We start from the raw sequence: 18,003 nt of genomic DNA, 5'->3' as shown, positions 1-18,003 counted from the left end.
GGGCTTTTCAGATCATTGTCTAATTCATTTAATTCCAGCCTACAGGCAAAGGTTGAAAACATCCAAACCTACAGTTTATACAAAGAAGACATGGTCTGAGGAGGCAAAATTGCAACTGCAAGCATGCTTTGAATGCACGGACTGGGAGGTATTCCAGGAAACATGCTCGGGTCTGGATGAATGGGTTGATGCAGTGTCCTCATATATCCGTTTTTGTGAAGACACGTTTATTCCATCCAAATCTGTCCACTTTCGGGGAAACAAGCCGTGGTTTACAAATAAAGTCAGGTTGATCCGTAAGAGAAAAGAGGAGGCTTATAAAGCAGGCGATATTACTGAATTCAAGAAACTTAGGAACTCGCTATCTAAAGAGATCAAGTTAGCCAAACACGAGTATGCAAAGATTCTGGAGGAAAGGTTCTCATCAAAAGATACTAGATCTGCATGGAGAGGATTAAGAGAGGTCACCAATTATAAAAGCCACCCCACTATAGTGAACCCCAGCAGAAGTCTGGCAGCAGAGTTAAATGAATTCTACTGCAGATTTGAGGCAAGCTCTACACACAGTGGCTATTCATCTCTAAGCTCCTCAGTCTGTTTATATAAAGATCATTCATTGTGCAACACCCAAGTAGTGATCTCCGAGGCAGAGGTGATACGCATCCTGAAGGGACTTAAGGTCAAAAAGGCACCTGGCCCTGATGGTGTATCTCCAATGTGTCTGAAAGTATGTGCTACCCAGCTTGCCCCTATACTGACAAATATATACAATGTGTCACTGAAAGAGTGCGTTGTACCTCAGTGTTGGAAAAATTCCACAATTATCCCTGTCCCCAAGAAAGTGGGATCCTCTGAGTTGAACGACTATAGACCAGTAGCACTCACATCTGTAGCTATGAAAGTCTTCGAAAGAATTATGATGTCCCACCTGATAAAATTCACGCAGACGCTATGGGACCCGCTTCAGTTTGCCTATAAGGAGAATCGTTCAGCAAACGACACTGTCAATCTGGCACTGAAGTACATTTTGGATCATACAGATGAACGGCACTCATATGTCCGGATTCTTTTCATGGACTTTAGCTCAGCGTTCAATACCATTGATCCGAATTTACTTCATAAGAAAATGGTAGCTCTTGGAGTCCCTCTCAACTTATGCTTGTGGATTTATAACTTCCTGACAGCCAGGATACAGAGTGTAAAAGTTGGACCATTCACTTCGGACACCTTGGTCACAAACATCGGGGCACCTCAGGGGTGTGTTTTGTCCCCGTTACTGTTTTCTCTCTATACGAATGATTGCATCTCTTCAGCAGACTCAGTAAAAATCTTGAAATTTGCCGATGATATGACACTGATTGGTCTCATCAGGGGAAATGCTGAAGACTTGTATCGGAGTGAGGTGGAAAGAATATGTGACTGGTGTAAAGCCAATAATCTTGTACTCAACACTAAAAAAACTGCTGAGATGGTTGTGGATTTTAGGAAAGATCAACATGAGATACTTCCAATCTACATCCATGACGAAGTGGTTCTTAGGGTCACAGAGACCAAATTCCTTGGTGTTATCTCTCATGATCTTAAATGGGGGAAAAACGTGGATGCTGTTATAAGAAAAGCACAACAGAGGATGTTCTTCCTGCGTCAGCTGAAAAGATATGGTTTGTCTAAGAATCTGCTGATCTTATTCTTTAATGCTGTCATAAGATCTGTGATTTGTTCCTCTCTGATAGTCTGGTATGGGGGAGCCACTGCGCATGACAAACTCCGCTTACAAAGGACTTTCAGAACAGCAGAGAGAATTATAGGCTCCCCCCTGCCTAAAATCCAGGATCTTTATGATAAGAGTATTCGATCCCACGCATTGAAAATTTTATCCGATCCCTCTCACCCGGGACACTCCTCATTCCAACTACTCCCTTCAGGACGTCGCTTAAGAGTCCCCAAATGCAGTACCAACCGCCATATGAACAGCTTCTATCCACTCTCTGTTCAACAATTAAATCGTCATGTGTAGACTATATACTGTATCTGTCTTGTTAGATGTTACTTGTTGTATCTGTTGTGATATATTATGTTGCCTCTTTGCCACAAAGAATTCCTTGTATATATGTAATATGTACTTGGCGATAATAAATTTGATTGATTGATTGATTGAAAATGTCCCTCCGGAGTATTAAACGCCATCTTCCATTCATCCCCATGCTTAATGTGAATAAGATTATATGCCCCCCTGAGGTCAAGCTTGGTAAACCAGCAAGCACCTTTAACTCTGGAGAATAGATCAGAAATCAGGGGTAACGGATACTGATATTTAACAGTAATTTTGTTGAGGGCACGATAATCAATACAAGGTCTTAATGATCCATCCTTTTTGGCTACAAAAAAAAAAAAAACGGCACCTAAGGGTGACGAGGATGGTCTAATATGACCCTTCTCCAACGCCTCCTTAATATAGGATCGCATAGCCTCGTGCTCGGGTACAGATAAATTGAAGAGCCGACCCTTGGGAAATTTACACCCCGGGCTCAGTTTAATTGCACAGTCATAACTCCTATGAGGAGGCAGAGACGCAGACTCATTCTCACTAAATACGTCATAAAAGTCCGCCAAATAATCAGGAACATCATGCGACTGAGGAGAGGTGGAAAACACCGGAGCCTCACTAAAGGCACACCGACAACCCCAACTCACCACAGACACAGATTTCCAATCCAAAACTGGATTATGAATTTGTAACCAGGGAAACCCCAGAACAATAGTATCATGCAGATTATGCAACACCAAAAATCTGCAATTTTCTTGATGGTCTGGGGCTACCCGCATTACCACCTGGGTCCAAAACTGAGGTTTATTTTTAGCAAAAGGAGTAGCATCAATCCCCCTCAAAGGGATAGGCGTCTGCAGAGGTGTCATCGGAAATCCACAACGTTTAGCAAAATCCAAGTCCATTAGGTTTAGGGCTGCTCCCGAATCCACAAAAGCTTTGGCGGAAAATGTGGACAGGGAGCAGATCAGAGTAATAGCCAGAAGAAACTTAGGTTGAACACCACCAACAGAAAACGTGTGTGAAAAGCGTTTCTCTCGTTTAGGACAGACAGAAATAATATGCGAGGCATCTCCACAGAAAAAACACAACTTATTACGCCTTCTGAACTCCTGACGCTGCTCTCTGGAAAAAGCTCTATCACATTGCATAGGTTCAGACATTTGTTCAACAGGTGGCAACAGAAGAAGCAGGAAACCTGAGCTCCCGGACAAATGCACCAAAAGGGGCTCTAATATCACCAGAGCCTTCTTTTTATACCATCCCCGCATTACAACCCAAACCAGGACCCCACTGGATCGCATAGACCCTGGGTGGCAAGTCACGTTCGGGATAAAGAAGGGATTCATATAACTGTGGCCCTGCAGGCGGGAGATTGCCGGAGTGGCGGAAGGATATACTGCTAACAGCACCATCGCCTCGGGTAGAGGACTTCACCCCTGACCCAAGGCTGTCAGATAAGAGAGACCCCGGAGCTAACCCTCCCCTGCAAATAAGGTACCATTGCGAAACCCACTGACCAGGACACATAAAATCGCTACTATTCTCATAGCTGGGGGACGGCTACAGAGAGTGTGTATCACGCCGCAGCATTGAAAATAGTCCCGTCGGGCTTGCAGAAGACACGCGGCCCGGGACCTAGAATAGACGTGCAGCGGCACGCTTCAGCCTCCTCCCCTCTCTGCAGTCGGTGAGAGAGATCTGAGGAATTCAAGCGTCTCCTGGAGCTGAGGTAACATTGAAATAACAGAAGCAAGGTGACGGAGTGTCTTAAGCAGAGGGGTCTGATTCAGGGGACAGAGGACCAGGAGAGCATGGTCATTCTCCCTAACTCCGCAGCAATAAAGGAGATAATCAATTAATCAAGTGGGGGCCTGAGACTGTCTGACCCGAGGGGTGCGAGGAGAGAAGGGAGTAATATAAGGAGCCTTAGATCTGTATTAAGCGCTCCCCCCCCACCAGTGCTGTCCCTACATCTTTCATCCCCCCCTTATTTGCTTTCTAATTAACCCATGTTATACCTAGCTGTACGAATATAAGAGAGGATTCTCTGGAAAACCAGCAGAAAGTGGTTATAGACTGCCATCTAGTGACCAGAGCCAGAACGACATCTCTTTCCATTGTTTATCACTTATAAGATTGGGCATAAAATGGAACATTAGCTAAATTCATAGCCAGCGAGAGGAATTCTAATCTTCAAACTGCTCTATTCTTCTCTGCTTTAGATAACTGCAAAAATGGGGAGATCCAGCGTAAAAACGCAAAAGAGCATGCCCAAACCTACAAAGTCCACTACGCAAACAGACATGGATGACTTTCTTACAAAACAAACGGTTCCGTCAGATTCTCTTAAACCATCCAAGCTTCGTGATTTGACCTCATTAGGAGATTCAGATTCTGAACCGGAGAGTGACTCTGACACGGGCAGCACAGCGAGAGAGGCCTTAGTCACTCGTTCGTTCATCAAACGTATATTGTCTAAAGCTCTTGAGCCAATAGGACAAGAACTTGCAGAGATAAAACATGACCTAAAACTTCAAGGCCACAGACTTGAGACATTGGAAAATTCGCAAGTTGCCATGACGCAAAGTTCGAACGCTGTACTAGACTCTTTAAAAGTCCATGAAATCCAACTACATACAATTCACACGGTGCTAGAAGATCATGAGAACAGAGAACGTCGTAACAACATAAGAGTTAAAGGCCTTTCTGAAACGGTGGCCTTTGAGGCGTTATGGAAAGCAACACAAGAGATATTCAAAGAACTACTTAATGAATCAGATCCGCAGGAAATCGAACTGGTGAGAGTACACAGAGCATTGCGTCCGAGGCCTTCTCAAGGGGAAACTCCACGAGATGTGATCTGTCGCTTCCTCGATTATCGAGCAAAAGACTTAGTTCTTCGCAGAGCGCGGGAGGCGCAGGAGATCTCGTATGAAGGCTCACAAATTAAACTTTTCCAGGATTTATCGGCCAGCACTCTCAGGAAGCGGAGGATCTTGAAACCGTTCACTGAAGCATTGATAAAAAAAGGCGTCCGTTTTAGATGGTTGTTCCCGTTTGGAGTACATATCACAAATGGAGACAAAGGTATCTCAGCAAGAACATCACAAGACATCAAAGAGGCATGTGAGTCCTTGGGGATTGAGCTGGAGGCCTACCCGGACCTGGAGTCCTTCCATTCGGCGACCCTATTGCATCCGCTGCCAGGTGACCCGGCGTGGCAGATAGCCCTGACGCCAAAATCACAAAGGCTGAAAAGGAAGCTGACAAAGACCTCGCTTCCTAAGGACTCCAGAGACAATACTTGATCTTTGGGTTAGACCCAGATTTTGCAGTTAAGTTTTTCTTGGTGTCTACCCCAGTTGGGGTATTGAATGTGGTTGAAGCAAATCTGATGGGGTTGGCGTGCTTTTCCAAATATGGGTAAGCACTGCTGCCACATCTATCCAATAATTCGTTGTAAGGTTTCAACCTAGATTTAGTTACAGCCCAAACTGGGCATTCTCCTAGAATGGAGCATTTCATATTTCATATTTAGTTTATAGGTTGATTGGAATTTTCCTCAAGCTGGCATTCTATGAAACAATGTCAGTAGGTAACTATGGTACGTTGGCATATTGGTCAATGATATTGTGCAACTTAATAACATGGATAATGTTAATATTGTGTTCTCCCCCTCTTTACCTTTCTGTTTTCTCTACCCTTTTCTTTCTTTCGTCTGGTCTACTTGTCCTAGACCCCCTCCCCACACCTATAGGCACAAGGATTCGTCCCCGTCGTGAGCTGCAAGGATGCTGCTGTGTACAGAAACATGATGGATTCGGATAAGGTACACACATTCATCTCTTTTAACGCACATGGGCTGAACTCTCCAAACACTAGACGCCACACATTACAACTATTCAAAAAACAGCAGGCAGCAGTATTGCTTATTCAGGAAACGCACTTCAAACCGGATAAATTGCCCTCCTTTGAAAGCTCGATTTATGATAAATGGTTTCATGCGACAACCACCCAGTCCGGTTCCAGAGGAGTGTCAATAGCAGTGGCAAGGGGAGTGCCCTTCCAGCTAAGAGAAACTATGGCGGACCCTCAGGGTCGTTACATCTTTGTCAAAGGTCTACTAAACGGTGCCCTGGTAACATTGTGCAGTTTATACGCACCAAATAAAAAACTATTGAGATGGGTACTCTCAACACTGAAAAAAATTGATGGCTTTAGAGAGGGTGCATTGATAGTGGGTGGGGACTTGAATGTTGCATTAGAGCCTTTGCTAGACACGACTAAACAGAAAAGTTCGCTCTCACCTAAAGATCTTTACAGAATAAAGTCACAACTGGGATCTCTACAATTGATTGACACATGGAGATATCTAAACCCCTCTGATCGAGACTACACCTTCTACTCCCACCCTCATAAATCTTACCACCGTTTAGACTATATTTTTATATCCAGTAAAATGCTTGCCAATATACAACAGGCGAAAATAATTCCGAATATTTATTCCGATCACTCTTCGGTTTTGTTAAAATTCTCATTATCTAAAGCCTTTCCCCGACATAGAATATGGCGGCTCAATGAGTCAGTACTTGGAAGTACCGAGGTACAGACACGTATAAACAAAGTGCTCTCCCAATATTTTGAGCAAAATGCTTCACCAGAAATTTCCTCACAGATACTATGGGAAGCACATAAGTCAGTTGTCAGAGGGGAGTTGATATCTATCACTTCCTTTCTAAATAAACTGCAACAAAAAGAAATCCAGGATCTTTATGATAGTATATCACAGCTGGAGCTTACACATAAACATAAAATAGATCAACATAGCTTAGAGAAGCTGCAACAAAAAAGACAGCAACTTAAAGACATATTAAACTCGAGATCTGCTAAGCTATATGCAACATGGAAAAACAGAATGTACGTCCATGGAGACAAAGCATCCAAATTAATGTTATCGCAACTAAGGAAGCGGCAGTCACGTACGTTGATTAACTCAATTAAGAATGAACAAGGGTTCAGCTCGCAAGCTCCTGAGCACATGGAGCGGGCATTCCTTGACTACTATAAGAAATTATATAATCTCCGTCCGGAAGATAACGCCGATTCCGCACTTAAAAGAAGCATGGACACTAGGTCCTTCCTAAGCACTTTAGATCTGCCTGTCTTGTCTGATTCCCAAAAACAATATCTTACTAGACCTTTTTCACTGGGGGAGTTGCAGTCCGCCCTGTCAAAGTGCCCGAAGGGGAAAGCGCCCGGTCCAGATGGATTCTCAGCACTTTACTATAAATCCTTCTCTGGCCTCCTACTCCCACATTTATTGAACGTTTGCAACGCAGTTTTACAAGGCCACCCATTGCCAAACCAAATGCTTACAGCCAGAATATCCCTAATACACAAAGAGGGGAAGGATCCTGAACAATGTAGTAGCTATAGGCCAATCTCTCTCCTTAATGTGGACCTAAAAATCCTAGCAGGGCTGATGGCAAAAAGAATGGCCAAGTCATTGCCAAATTTGATTTCCTTAAATCAGACCGGGTTTGTGGGTGGAAGGGAGGGAAGGGATAATGTCCATAAAGTATTGCACCTTCTTCAATACGCAAAAAATCGTAAACTACCATTGATGCTTCTTGGAACAGATGCAGAGAAGGCCTTTGACAGGGTGGACTGGGTATACCTACGGGAAGTGCTGATCAAGTTTGAGATACCCGAAGCGTTTATAGCAGCCGTAATGGCAATGTACGATAAGCCCACAGCACATATTAGGATTAACGATTTTACAACAGATGCATTTACTATAAAGAACGGAACAAGACAGGGCTGTCCCCTATCCCCGTTGTTATTTGTGCTAGCAATGGAACCTCTCTTAAAGGCCATACAAGTACATGAGGGAATAGAGGGTATTCGCATCAATAAGACACACTATAAAATAGCGGCATTTGCGGACGATCTCTTAGTCTTGATGACTAATCCTTTGCTGGGACTCCCAACATTGATGGCTCTTATAGATCAATATAGCAAAATTTCCAATTTTAAAGTAAATATGTCTAAGTCGGAAGCGCTAGACATACATATATCCCCGAATACCTTAGCTAAACTAAAAAGTACATACCCATTCACCTGGCCAAAACAATATATCAAATATTTAGGTGTAAAGATAGGAAGATCGGATAGAGACCTTTTTCAACAGAATATTCCCCCCCTAATTGCCTCAGTAGAAACCATCATGAAATCATGGAGGGACTCGTATGTGTCGTGGATGGGAAGGAAAAATTTACTGAAGAGCCTAATCTTACCCAAGTTCATATATATTTTCCAAATGCTCCCTATCACCATCCCCAAATCGTATCTTTTTAAAATTAATACATTATTCCGCAGATATGTTTGGAAAAAGCAAAAGCCCCGATTAGCATACAGGACATTAACATTAAACAAATCGAGGGGTGGGATGGGTGCACCAGACATAATGAGGTACTACCAAGCGACAATGCTTACCAGAGTGGTAGACCTGTTGCGGTCTCCTAACAATAAGCAGTGGATTGAGGTGGAGGAAGCCCTAGCACCTTATCCCCTGAGATCCATCCTTTTGGCATATCCTTGTAAAAACATAAACAAAAATCTACCTAATATACACACCAAAGCTACCTTAAAATTATGGAAGGGATTGGTGAAAACTCTAGTTCCCCCTTTGTCCCCCTTACTCAAGTTGGCAGATATAATGCCACATGCATCTTATTCCCGAGACAATGATGTAATCAAACCCGGTTCCCTGGCAAATGTAGCGGTTGATGACCTCTTGGCGGACGGGGCACTCCCCTCCTTTCAGGAACTGAAGAAGCAACCAGGGCTTTCCAACTTGACCTTTATACAATTCGGCTCTATAAGAGACTCCTTGGCACGGTATCTTTTAGGAGCAGACGTTACCCGCCCACTGACTGCATTTGAGACTCTCTGTGCAACAAAGGATAAACCCAAAAAGATAATGTCGTCTATTTACCAGATTTTAAATATAACTGACTGTTGTCTCAAAAGAGCTTATATAACACATTGGGAAAAGGATTTGGGATTCAAGTTTACCACAAATCAAATATCACACATTTATAATTCATCTCATGGCCCATCACAATGTGTTAGAGCACAAGAGAATTCCTTTAAAATAGTCGCCAGATGGTATATTACACCACAGCAGAACACTTATTGGCGGACGGGGTCTTCTGCTAGATGCTGGAGATGCTGTGATTCGGAGGGAACATACTTACATATGTGGTGGTCCTGTCCACCCCTGCTGCAGTTCTGGCGACTAGTAGAGGATTATATCGGGGAAATTGTGGGCAAAAAGCTTACATTGACACCGGAGATAGTGCTTTTAAATTTTCTGTCACCGACTGGACATAAAAATACTGCTCTGTTGACTCAACACATTCTTTCAGCAGCGAAACTTTTGATACCTATGAACTGGAAGTCAACTACCATTCCATCTATATCCCAATTGCAAGAGAAGGTAGATATGCTATATCAAGTAGCCAAACTGGCTGCCTTGGTGAATGGCTCACTTTCAGCTTTTGAAAGAGTATGGCACCCATGGACCCGATTCAGATCCATTAGTAGAAGTTGATAAGGCTATGGTGGCCTCCTTGCTTGGCTTTATCAGAGTGGACGAAATCCTTGTTGCCTAGTGTTCCCCCCCCCTCCCCTTATCTCCCTTATATTCCACCCCTATATCCCAACTTCTTCCTCTAATTACTTGACCTCCTGTCCCTTTACTCCCTATACTGTTTTTTTTTCTCTTCTCTTTTCTTCTTTTTTGTTCTTCTTCATCTTTGTTTGAAATCATGGCATATGTGATGTAGCAGGGGCGTGTGGATGGGAAGAACCCAGATTTGAACCCAGATAATCCTGCTGCTGGAAGTTCCTTTAAGGCTGTTGGTGTCCTTAAACCTCTATATATCAATAGTTTTTGCCATGAATTGATATTTCAAACTATCTGTTTATCTCCCGAAAAGTGGAATTTGTAGGTTATATAATAATTTTGTAAGCTACCCTGTTGATTGCTTTCTTTCGGATGTAACTTGCAGATTTCAATAAATAAAACATTAAAACAAACAACAGGTGGCAACACCTCTCGTGCAGCTTTGCGTTCGCGCAAACGCCGATCAACCTGAATGGCTAATGACATAGAATCGTCAAGACCAGAGGGAACAGGAAATCCCACCATAGTATCTTTTACGGCTTCTGACAACCCCTTCCGAAAGAGAGCAGCCAAGGCATTATCATTCCAGGTAGTAAGTACTGCCCACTTTCGGAATTTTTGACAGTACAATTCTGCAGAATCACGACCCTGGTTCAATGCCAGCAGGGTCTTTTCAGCCTGATCAATGGCATTAGGTTCGTCATACAACAACCCCAAGGCCTCAAAAAATGCGTTCACATTAGTCAGAATAGGATCATCTGGTTTCAAAGAAAACGCCCAATCCTGGGGATCGCCACGCAGCAAAGAGATGACAATTTTAACCTGCTGCGCGGAGCTCCCTGACGAGTTAGGCTTCAAGGCAAAAAATAATTTACAATTATTTTTGAAATTCAAAAACTTAGACCGATCCCCAAAAAATACATCAGGTGTAGGAATCTTTGGTTCAGCAGCATGTGAATGAGCAAGGTAGGCGGAAATTCCCCGCACTTCCGCAGCGAGCTGCTCCACACGATCAGACAATTGCTTTATCTCCATTGAGAGAAAAAAAAAATTCCCCCTACGGCCTCAGAGATCTAGAGGAAAAAATATACACACTTTTTTTTTTTTTTTTTTTTTTTACACAATTCTTTCCTGCTATAGAGTACCCTAGGATCTGCGGTATGGCGGGTGATTCTGTTATGATTGAGTCACCGTAGGAGGCAGACACAAAAATAGAAGCTACGTTCAGAAAACCAGAGAAGTTGGCAACCATCAGATTGCAGAACCCTGAACCGATCAACACAACTAGCAGTAGTCGTGGGGGGTTCCTACGATGCCGTAGACCCCTCGATCACAGCCGGAGCGCTAAATAGCCTAAAGACAGAAAAGGAAATCTAAACTGCCGCAGAGCAGACCCCAAAGTAAAAGGCAGCCCCCAACATATAATGACGGTGAAGCAAGATGAAAAAACACACACAGATAGAAAGATAGACTGAGCAAAGACGGGGCCCAAGCTAACTAAACAGAACAGGAAAGGAAGGTTGCTGTCTGCAATCTGCCAAAACCCTATCAAAGACATAAGCCAACAAGCTGATATGAAAAAGACCCTGAAGCAGCTAGGCTTCAAAAACTAAATCAGCACTCAGGTATTTTCAGAAGACAGAGCTAAAGGAATTCAGCACACCCCAGCAGGGAATGGCAGAAATCCAGAAAAAACAAAGCAAAACAAAGTCAAAGCAAGAATGCAAAAAGCCGAGCAGAAAACTTAGCTTTAGAAGAGCAGGAATTCAGACTGGTCTCCAAGGATCCCACAGAGAAATCACCCGCAGGGCAGAAGGGCGTCGGCAGCCTTATATCCAGTCAGTAACTCCACTGAGCCAGTCATCATCATCAGACTCAGGTGTTTGATAATCAGGCTCACTACCTTTCTTTACCAGAAGAGGGAGTTCCTCGGGCCTCAGTAGTGAAGGGGAAAATGAACTCACAACAGGAAGGGAGGGGAGAGATAACTCCCTGAGAGTACTGTATCTGATGCAACATGCGCATAATCATCACAAACCCCTAGTTTTGATGGGTACAGATGCAAAGAAGGCATTTGATAGGGTGGACTGGACATTTACGCTTGAGACCCTGGTGAGGTTTGGCTTTCCCCCCATGGTTATCAAAGCCATCTTTCAAATGAACAAGTCTCCATCCGCAAAAGTAAGGGTAAATTGGGATTTCTCACCTCCCTTTGAGATCAAAAATGGCACACGTCAGGGCTGCCCCCTCTCACCAGCGTTGTTTGTCCTAACCATTGAAACGTTAATTCAGAGTATTAGACAGCACCCGGCAGTAGAGGGCATTAGGATTGCGGACTCCGCACATGTAGTGGCGGGGTTCGCAAACGACCTTCTCTTGCTCCTATCGGACCCGGAGAGAGAAATCCCAGCGGTACTGGAGAAGTTTGAGGCTTTTGGAGAGCTTTCGAACTTCAAGATCAACTTAAGAGAAATCTGAGGCGATGGGTATAAACATAAGTCCTAAAACGATCCAAAATCTAAAAGCAGCTTTTCCAATTAAATGGAACTCTAGATATATTAAATATTTAGGTATTAAATCAAGCCCACATTGGAACTCCCTTTTCTCACTCAATTTCGTGCCCCTTCTTGATAATACTCTAGAAGTCATTAAGTCGTGGAGAGCTCCCTATGTCTCCTGGATGGGGAGAAAAAACCTCATCAAAGGATTTCTTTTACCCAAGTATAGTTACATCTCCAGAATGTTACCAATTACAGTTCCAGACTTGTTCTGCCAGAGAGTTCGGTCTCTTTTAGGAAGATACATATGGGGGAGTTTAAAACCCAGAATAAGTTATAACACACTTTCCCTGCCTAAACACAAAGGGGGTATGGGAACACCAGATCCACAAAAATACCACACAGCGGCAACTTTATCACTACTAACTGACTGGGTGAGGGACAGCAACAAAAAGCTCTGGACAGGAATTGCAAATGAGTCAGTCATTATCAGTACCAATCACTACTATACTACACTCGTCTACGGTCTTTTTAAAAAAAGTTTTCTCCCAAAACGCAATAATAAAGAACTTAAGATCTGGTCTAAATTCTCATCCTCACTGATGCCGCTCCCATCGCCTCTGATAAGAGTAAGAGACCTACCTGGCCTTTATTTAGACCGCTCTTATATTAAAGACACAGACTCATTACATAAGATAAGCGAAAGTCTGGATGATTTTATGGAAGATGGAGCGATCCTCCCTTTACAAGATTTACAAGTGAAATTCCCGCACTACCATATTAACTTTCTTCATTATAATAGACTCAAAAATTTGTTCAGGTCATATTTACAATCTGGATTCCCATTTAGAGAGTTGACTGTTTTCGAAAAGTTGATGACCCAAACAAATAAACCAAAGGGCGTGCTGGGTAAGCTTTATCAAATGCTCTTGACCCACTCTACCTCAGCTAAAAGAGCGTTCATATTAAAGTGGGAAAAAGACCTTGGAGTTGAGTTGCAAGAATGGGAGATTGACAAGATATATAAAAATTTGCATGGTCCTTCTGGCTGTGTAAAGGTCCAAGAAAATTCTTATAAAGTCCTTACTAGGTGGTATGCCACCCCTGACACAAACATGAAATGGCAACCTGAGGCATCCTCTATTTGTTGGTGATGCCTTGGAGAGATTGGATCGTATATGCACATTTGGTGGCAATGTGATAAAATTCAGCCATTTTGGGGACAATTGCTTAAAATTTCGATAAAACTTTGTCAACTCCCAAACCCCCCATCCTTGAAATTGATCTTTTTGAATTGGTCTGGTGAATTGACACAATTTAAACACAAAAAACTTCTTTTGTACTTATTAGCAGCAGCTAAAATGCCAATTCCTCTATATTGGCTATCACAGAACCGTCCTTCTCTGGCAGAATGGCTACATAAAGTCAATCAAATATACCATATTGAAGAAATAATAGCTAGCACGACCTTTGGGTCAAGTAAGTTCAATTTGATCTGGGCACCATGGATACGCTTTAGAGAAACAGATGAGTACTTAAAACTACTACTCAGTAAAATATCTTCAATTTATCTTAAGGTCAAATTAACAGAAAGTAGTATTGGTTGATCTTTCGAGCGAATAATGTAAATTCGCGGCTGACTGGACATTATTCCCCACTGTTCCCCCCCACCCTACCCTACCCCCAAACTCTTTTCCTCTCTAGAATCTGCACTTTCCCTTACTTCTATCCTGTCTGTTTAGTTAAAAGTTCATATTTTACTGCGACGGCTATAGACATATTTCTTCGAAATTTATGTCAATGATCTTGTAATGGACTTATTCACAGAAGTTTCTGAAGCATTGCAACTACTTGTTCTATCAATAGCAAATTGTAATAAGTAGTAATTAGAAAATTGCTGATAATTGTTCAACGAGATCGTACATATTAGCTATGAATCTGATGGATATGAACCTGGCTTGTCGCATGTAATAATAATAATAATAATAATAATCTTTATTTATATAGCGCCAACATATTCCGCAGCGCTTTACAGTTGAACAGTTTCAAACACAACAGTCATAAGTAACAACGTAAATGTATGTAATGTAATTTCTTCTTGTTTAAAATCAATAAAAAGAAGTTTAAAACAAAAACATTAAAAACATTCAATTTAGCAAAAAAAAAGTAGCATTTTCCACATATTTACATCAGCACAATTTTGGAACCACATTTTTTTTTTGTTAGGAAGTTATAAGGGATAAAAGTTGACCAGCGATTTCTCATTTTTGCAACACCATTTTATTTTTACAGACCACATCACATTTGAAGCCACTTTGATGGGTCTATATGATAGAAAAGGTGCAAAAGTGACACCATTCTAAAAACTGCACCCCTCAAGGTGCTCAAAACCACATCCAAGAAGTTTATTAACCCTTCAGGTGCTTCACAGGAATATTTTGAATGTTTAAAAAAAATGAACATTAAACTTGTTTCACAAAAAAAATTACTTCAGGTCCAATTTTTTTTCATTTTACCAAGGGTAACAGGAGAAATTGGACTGCAAAAGTTATTGTGCAATTTTTCCTGAGTACGCTGATACCCGATATGTGGGGGGAACTACTGTTTCGGCGCATGGCAGAGCTCCGAAGGGAAGGAGCGCCGTTTGACTTATTCAGCGCAGAATTGGCTGGAATTGAGATCAGACACCATGTCGCATTTGGAGAGCCCCTGATGTGCCCAAACAGTGGAAACCCCACAATTCTAACTCCAACCCTAACCCCAACACACCGCTAACCCTATTGGTAAAATGGAAATAAATATATTTTTTTAATTTTATAATTTTTTCCTAACTAAGGGGGTGATAAAGGGTGCTTTGATTTACTATGTATAGCGGGTTTTTATGTTTGGCAGCTGTCACACACTAAAAGACACTTTTTATTGCAAAAAATAGTTTTTGCATCACATTTTGAGAGCTACAATTTTTCCATGTTTTGCCCCACAGAGTCATGTGAGGTCTTATTTTTTGCGGGACGAGTTGTCGTTTTTATTGGTACCATTTTCGGGCATATTACTTTTTTTTGATCGCTTTTTATTCCAATTTTTGGGACGCAGAATGAACAAATACCAGCAATTCATGAATTTCTTTTGGGGGGTGCGTTTACACCGTTCCACGTGTGGTAAAATTGATAAAGCAGTTTTATTCTTCAGGTTAGTACGATTACAGCGATACCTCATTTATATAATTTTTTTATGTTTTGGAGCTTTTATACAATAAAAATTTTATATAAAAAATAATTATTTTTGCATCGCTTTATTCTGCAAGCTATAACTTTTTTATTTTTTCGCTGATGACACTGTATGGCAGCTCGTTTTTTGCGGGACAAGATGACGTTTTCAGCAGTACCATGTTTATTTATATCAGTCTTTTTGTTCGCGTATTATTGCACTTTTTGTTCGGCAGTGTGATGATAAAGCATTGTTTTTTTGCCTTTTTTTAAGGGGTTCACTAAACGGGCTAACTAGTGGGACAGTTTTATAGGGCGGGTCGTTAGGGACACAGCGATACTAAATATGTGTGTTTTTTTTTTTTATTTACAAAAAAAGAATTTATTAGGGAATGTATATTTTTTATTTATTTAGCTTTTTGTAAATTTTTACACGATTTTTTTTTAACTTTATTATATTGTCTGGGGGGGGGAGAACATCACTGTATAGTGCCGGATCGCTGATCTGACACTTTGCAGTGCACTGTGTCAGATCAGAGATCTGACAGGCACCGTAGGCAGCTTCTTAGCAGGCACTGAGAAAGCCACCTCCCGGCAGGACCCCGAAGGCCCCCGCAACCATCTTGGATCCGGGGGGACTGCAGGGAGGAGGCCCTCAGAACAATGCAAGCACATTGCGTTGTTCCGAGAGTCTCAGGGAAGCACGCAGGGATCCCCTCCCTGCGCAATTTTTTCCTATGCCTCCGATTCACTGCGATGTTTGATGGGTGTGCCAGGAGCGGTCCGTGACCACTCCTGGCACATAGTGCCAGGTGTCAGCTGTGATAATCAGCCGCTACCCGGCCGCCATCGCTATGACGTACTATCCCGTCCAAGGGCATTAAGGCCCAGGACACATGGACGGGATAGTACGTCATATGTCAGGATGGGGTTATAGGTAAAAGTTAAAAGACCAAGCAGCTTAATGTTCCTGTGACTACATATTATTCGGAAATTTAAGCTCCATAGGACTGTGGCCAACCTCCCTGGACGTGGCCGCAGGAGGAAAATTGATGACAAATCAGAGATGGATAATACAAATGCTAACAAAAGAGCCCAGAAAAACTTCTAAACAGATTAAAGGTGAACTACAAGGAACATCAGTGTCAGATCGCACTGTCGTTGCATGAGCTAAAGTGGACTTCATGGGAGACGACCAAGGAGGACACCATTGTTGAAAAAAAATCATAAAAAAAGTCAGACTGGAATTTGCCAAATTACATGTTGACAAGCCACAACATTTCTGGGAGAATGTCCTATGGACAGATGAGACAAAAATTGAAGCATATCAAGAAAAGAACACTGTCCCTTCTGTGAAAAATGGAGGAGGCTCTGCTATGTTATGGGGCTGCTTTGCTGCGTCTGGCACAGGGTGTCTAGAATCTGTGCAGGATACAATGAAATCTCAAGACTATCAAGGGATTCTAGAGAGAAATGTGCTGCCCAGTGTCAGAAAGCTTGGTCTCAGTTGCAGGTCAAGGGTCTTGCACAGGTGCTAGCGAGAATCTCACAGAGGTCACCAGATCTCACTAGTTGAGACTGAGGTGTGGCTCGTAAAATTAGGTCACTTATGGGAGGTTCTGCTGTTCTGGCACCTCATGGGCTTTCCCAGTGGGTCATGGCACCTGCACACCGTAACAGTAAAATATGGCGCTCCTTGCCTTCTGAGCTTTGCACTGTGCCTGAAAAATATTTCACGATTACATGTAAAGTATTGGCACACTCAGGAAAAAATGGACCTCAGTTTGTTGTAAAAAAAAATTTCCTATTAGCCCTTAGAAAAAATTAAAAACGTGGGGCTAAAACAACATTTTAATGGTAAAAATGTAATTTATTCCTTCTTCAGTGGTATAAATTTCTGTGAGGCAGATGTGATGTCAATATGATCACTGCATCCCTAGATGAATTCATTGGGGAGTGTAGTTTGTAAATGAGTTCACATATAGGGGGTTTCTGTTGTTCTAGCACCCCAGGGTGCTCTGCCAATGTGACATGACACCCTCAAACCATTCCAGCAAAATCTGAACTTCAATATGGCACCTCTTCCTTTCTGCGCTCTGTAATGTGCGTCAAAAGTAGTATTCCCCTACATATGGGGTATCGGCGTACCAAAGAGAAATTGAACAACAAATTGTATGGTGCAATTTCTCTTATTATCATTATGAAATTGCAAAATTTGTGACTAAAATAACATTTGTGATGAAAATGTGATATTATTTTCACAGCAATAATATAATAATAAATTTTATTTCTATAGCGCTGACATATTCCGCAGCACTTAACATTTCAGAGGGGACTTGTACAGACAATATACATTACAGCATAACAATAATCACATAGATCATAACAGATACCAAGAGAAATGAGGGCCCTGCTCACAAGCTTACAATCTATGAGGAAAAAAAGGGGAGACATGAAAGGTGGGTGGTAACAGTTGCCCTGATTGTATGGACCAGCCATAATGTTAAGTGTGTAACAGTACAGATGCAGAGGGCTAATGGATGCATAAAGCATATGGGA

The 18,003-nt window shown here is 42.1% G+C and overlaps 1 protein-coding gene across 2 annotated transcripts; it reads left to right on the top strand.

The window, feature by feature from the left end:
• Positions 1 to 3,240: 3,240 nt before the first annotated feature.
• LOC141070915 (uncharacterized) lies at positions 3,241 to 10,176 on the top strand. Of its 2 annotated transcripts, none has more exons than XM_073559584.1 (2): positions 3,241 to 3,544; positions 4,273 to 10,176. In XM_073559584.1, the coding sequence occupies exon 2, from the start codon at positions 4,285 to 4,287 to the stop codon at positions 5,356 to 5,358; it is 1,074 nt and encodes a 357-aa protein (XP_073415685.1). In that variant the 5' UTR covers positions 3,241 to 3,544; positions 4,273 to 4,284; the 3' UTR covers positions 5,359 to 10,176. The 2 variants fall into 2 exon arrangements, with proteins under 2 accessions (XP_073415685.1, XP_073415684.1); XM_073559583.1 differs by lacking the exon at positions 3,241 to 3,544 and adding an exon at positions 3,569 to 3,779.
• Positions 10,177 to 18,003: the final 7,827 nt, after the last annotated feature.

Source organism: Dendrobates tinctorius, unplaced genomic scaffold (assembly GCF_039654945.1).
Source record: "Dendrobates tinctorius isolate UK_male_01 unplaced genomic scaffold, ASM3965494v1 ptg000014l, whole genome shotgun sequence".
Lineage (NCBI taxonomy): Eukaryota > Metazoa > Chordata > Amphibia > Anura > Dendrobatidae > Dendrobates > Dendrobates tinctorius.
The sequence above is the reverse complement of the archived record's forward strand: the minus strand, read 5'-3'. Positions and strand labels throughout refer to the sequence as shown.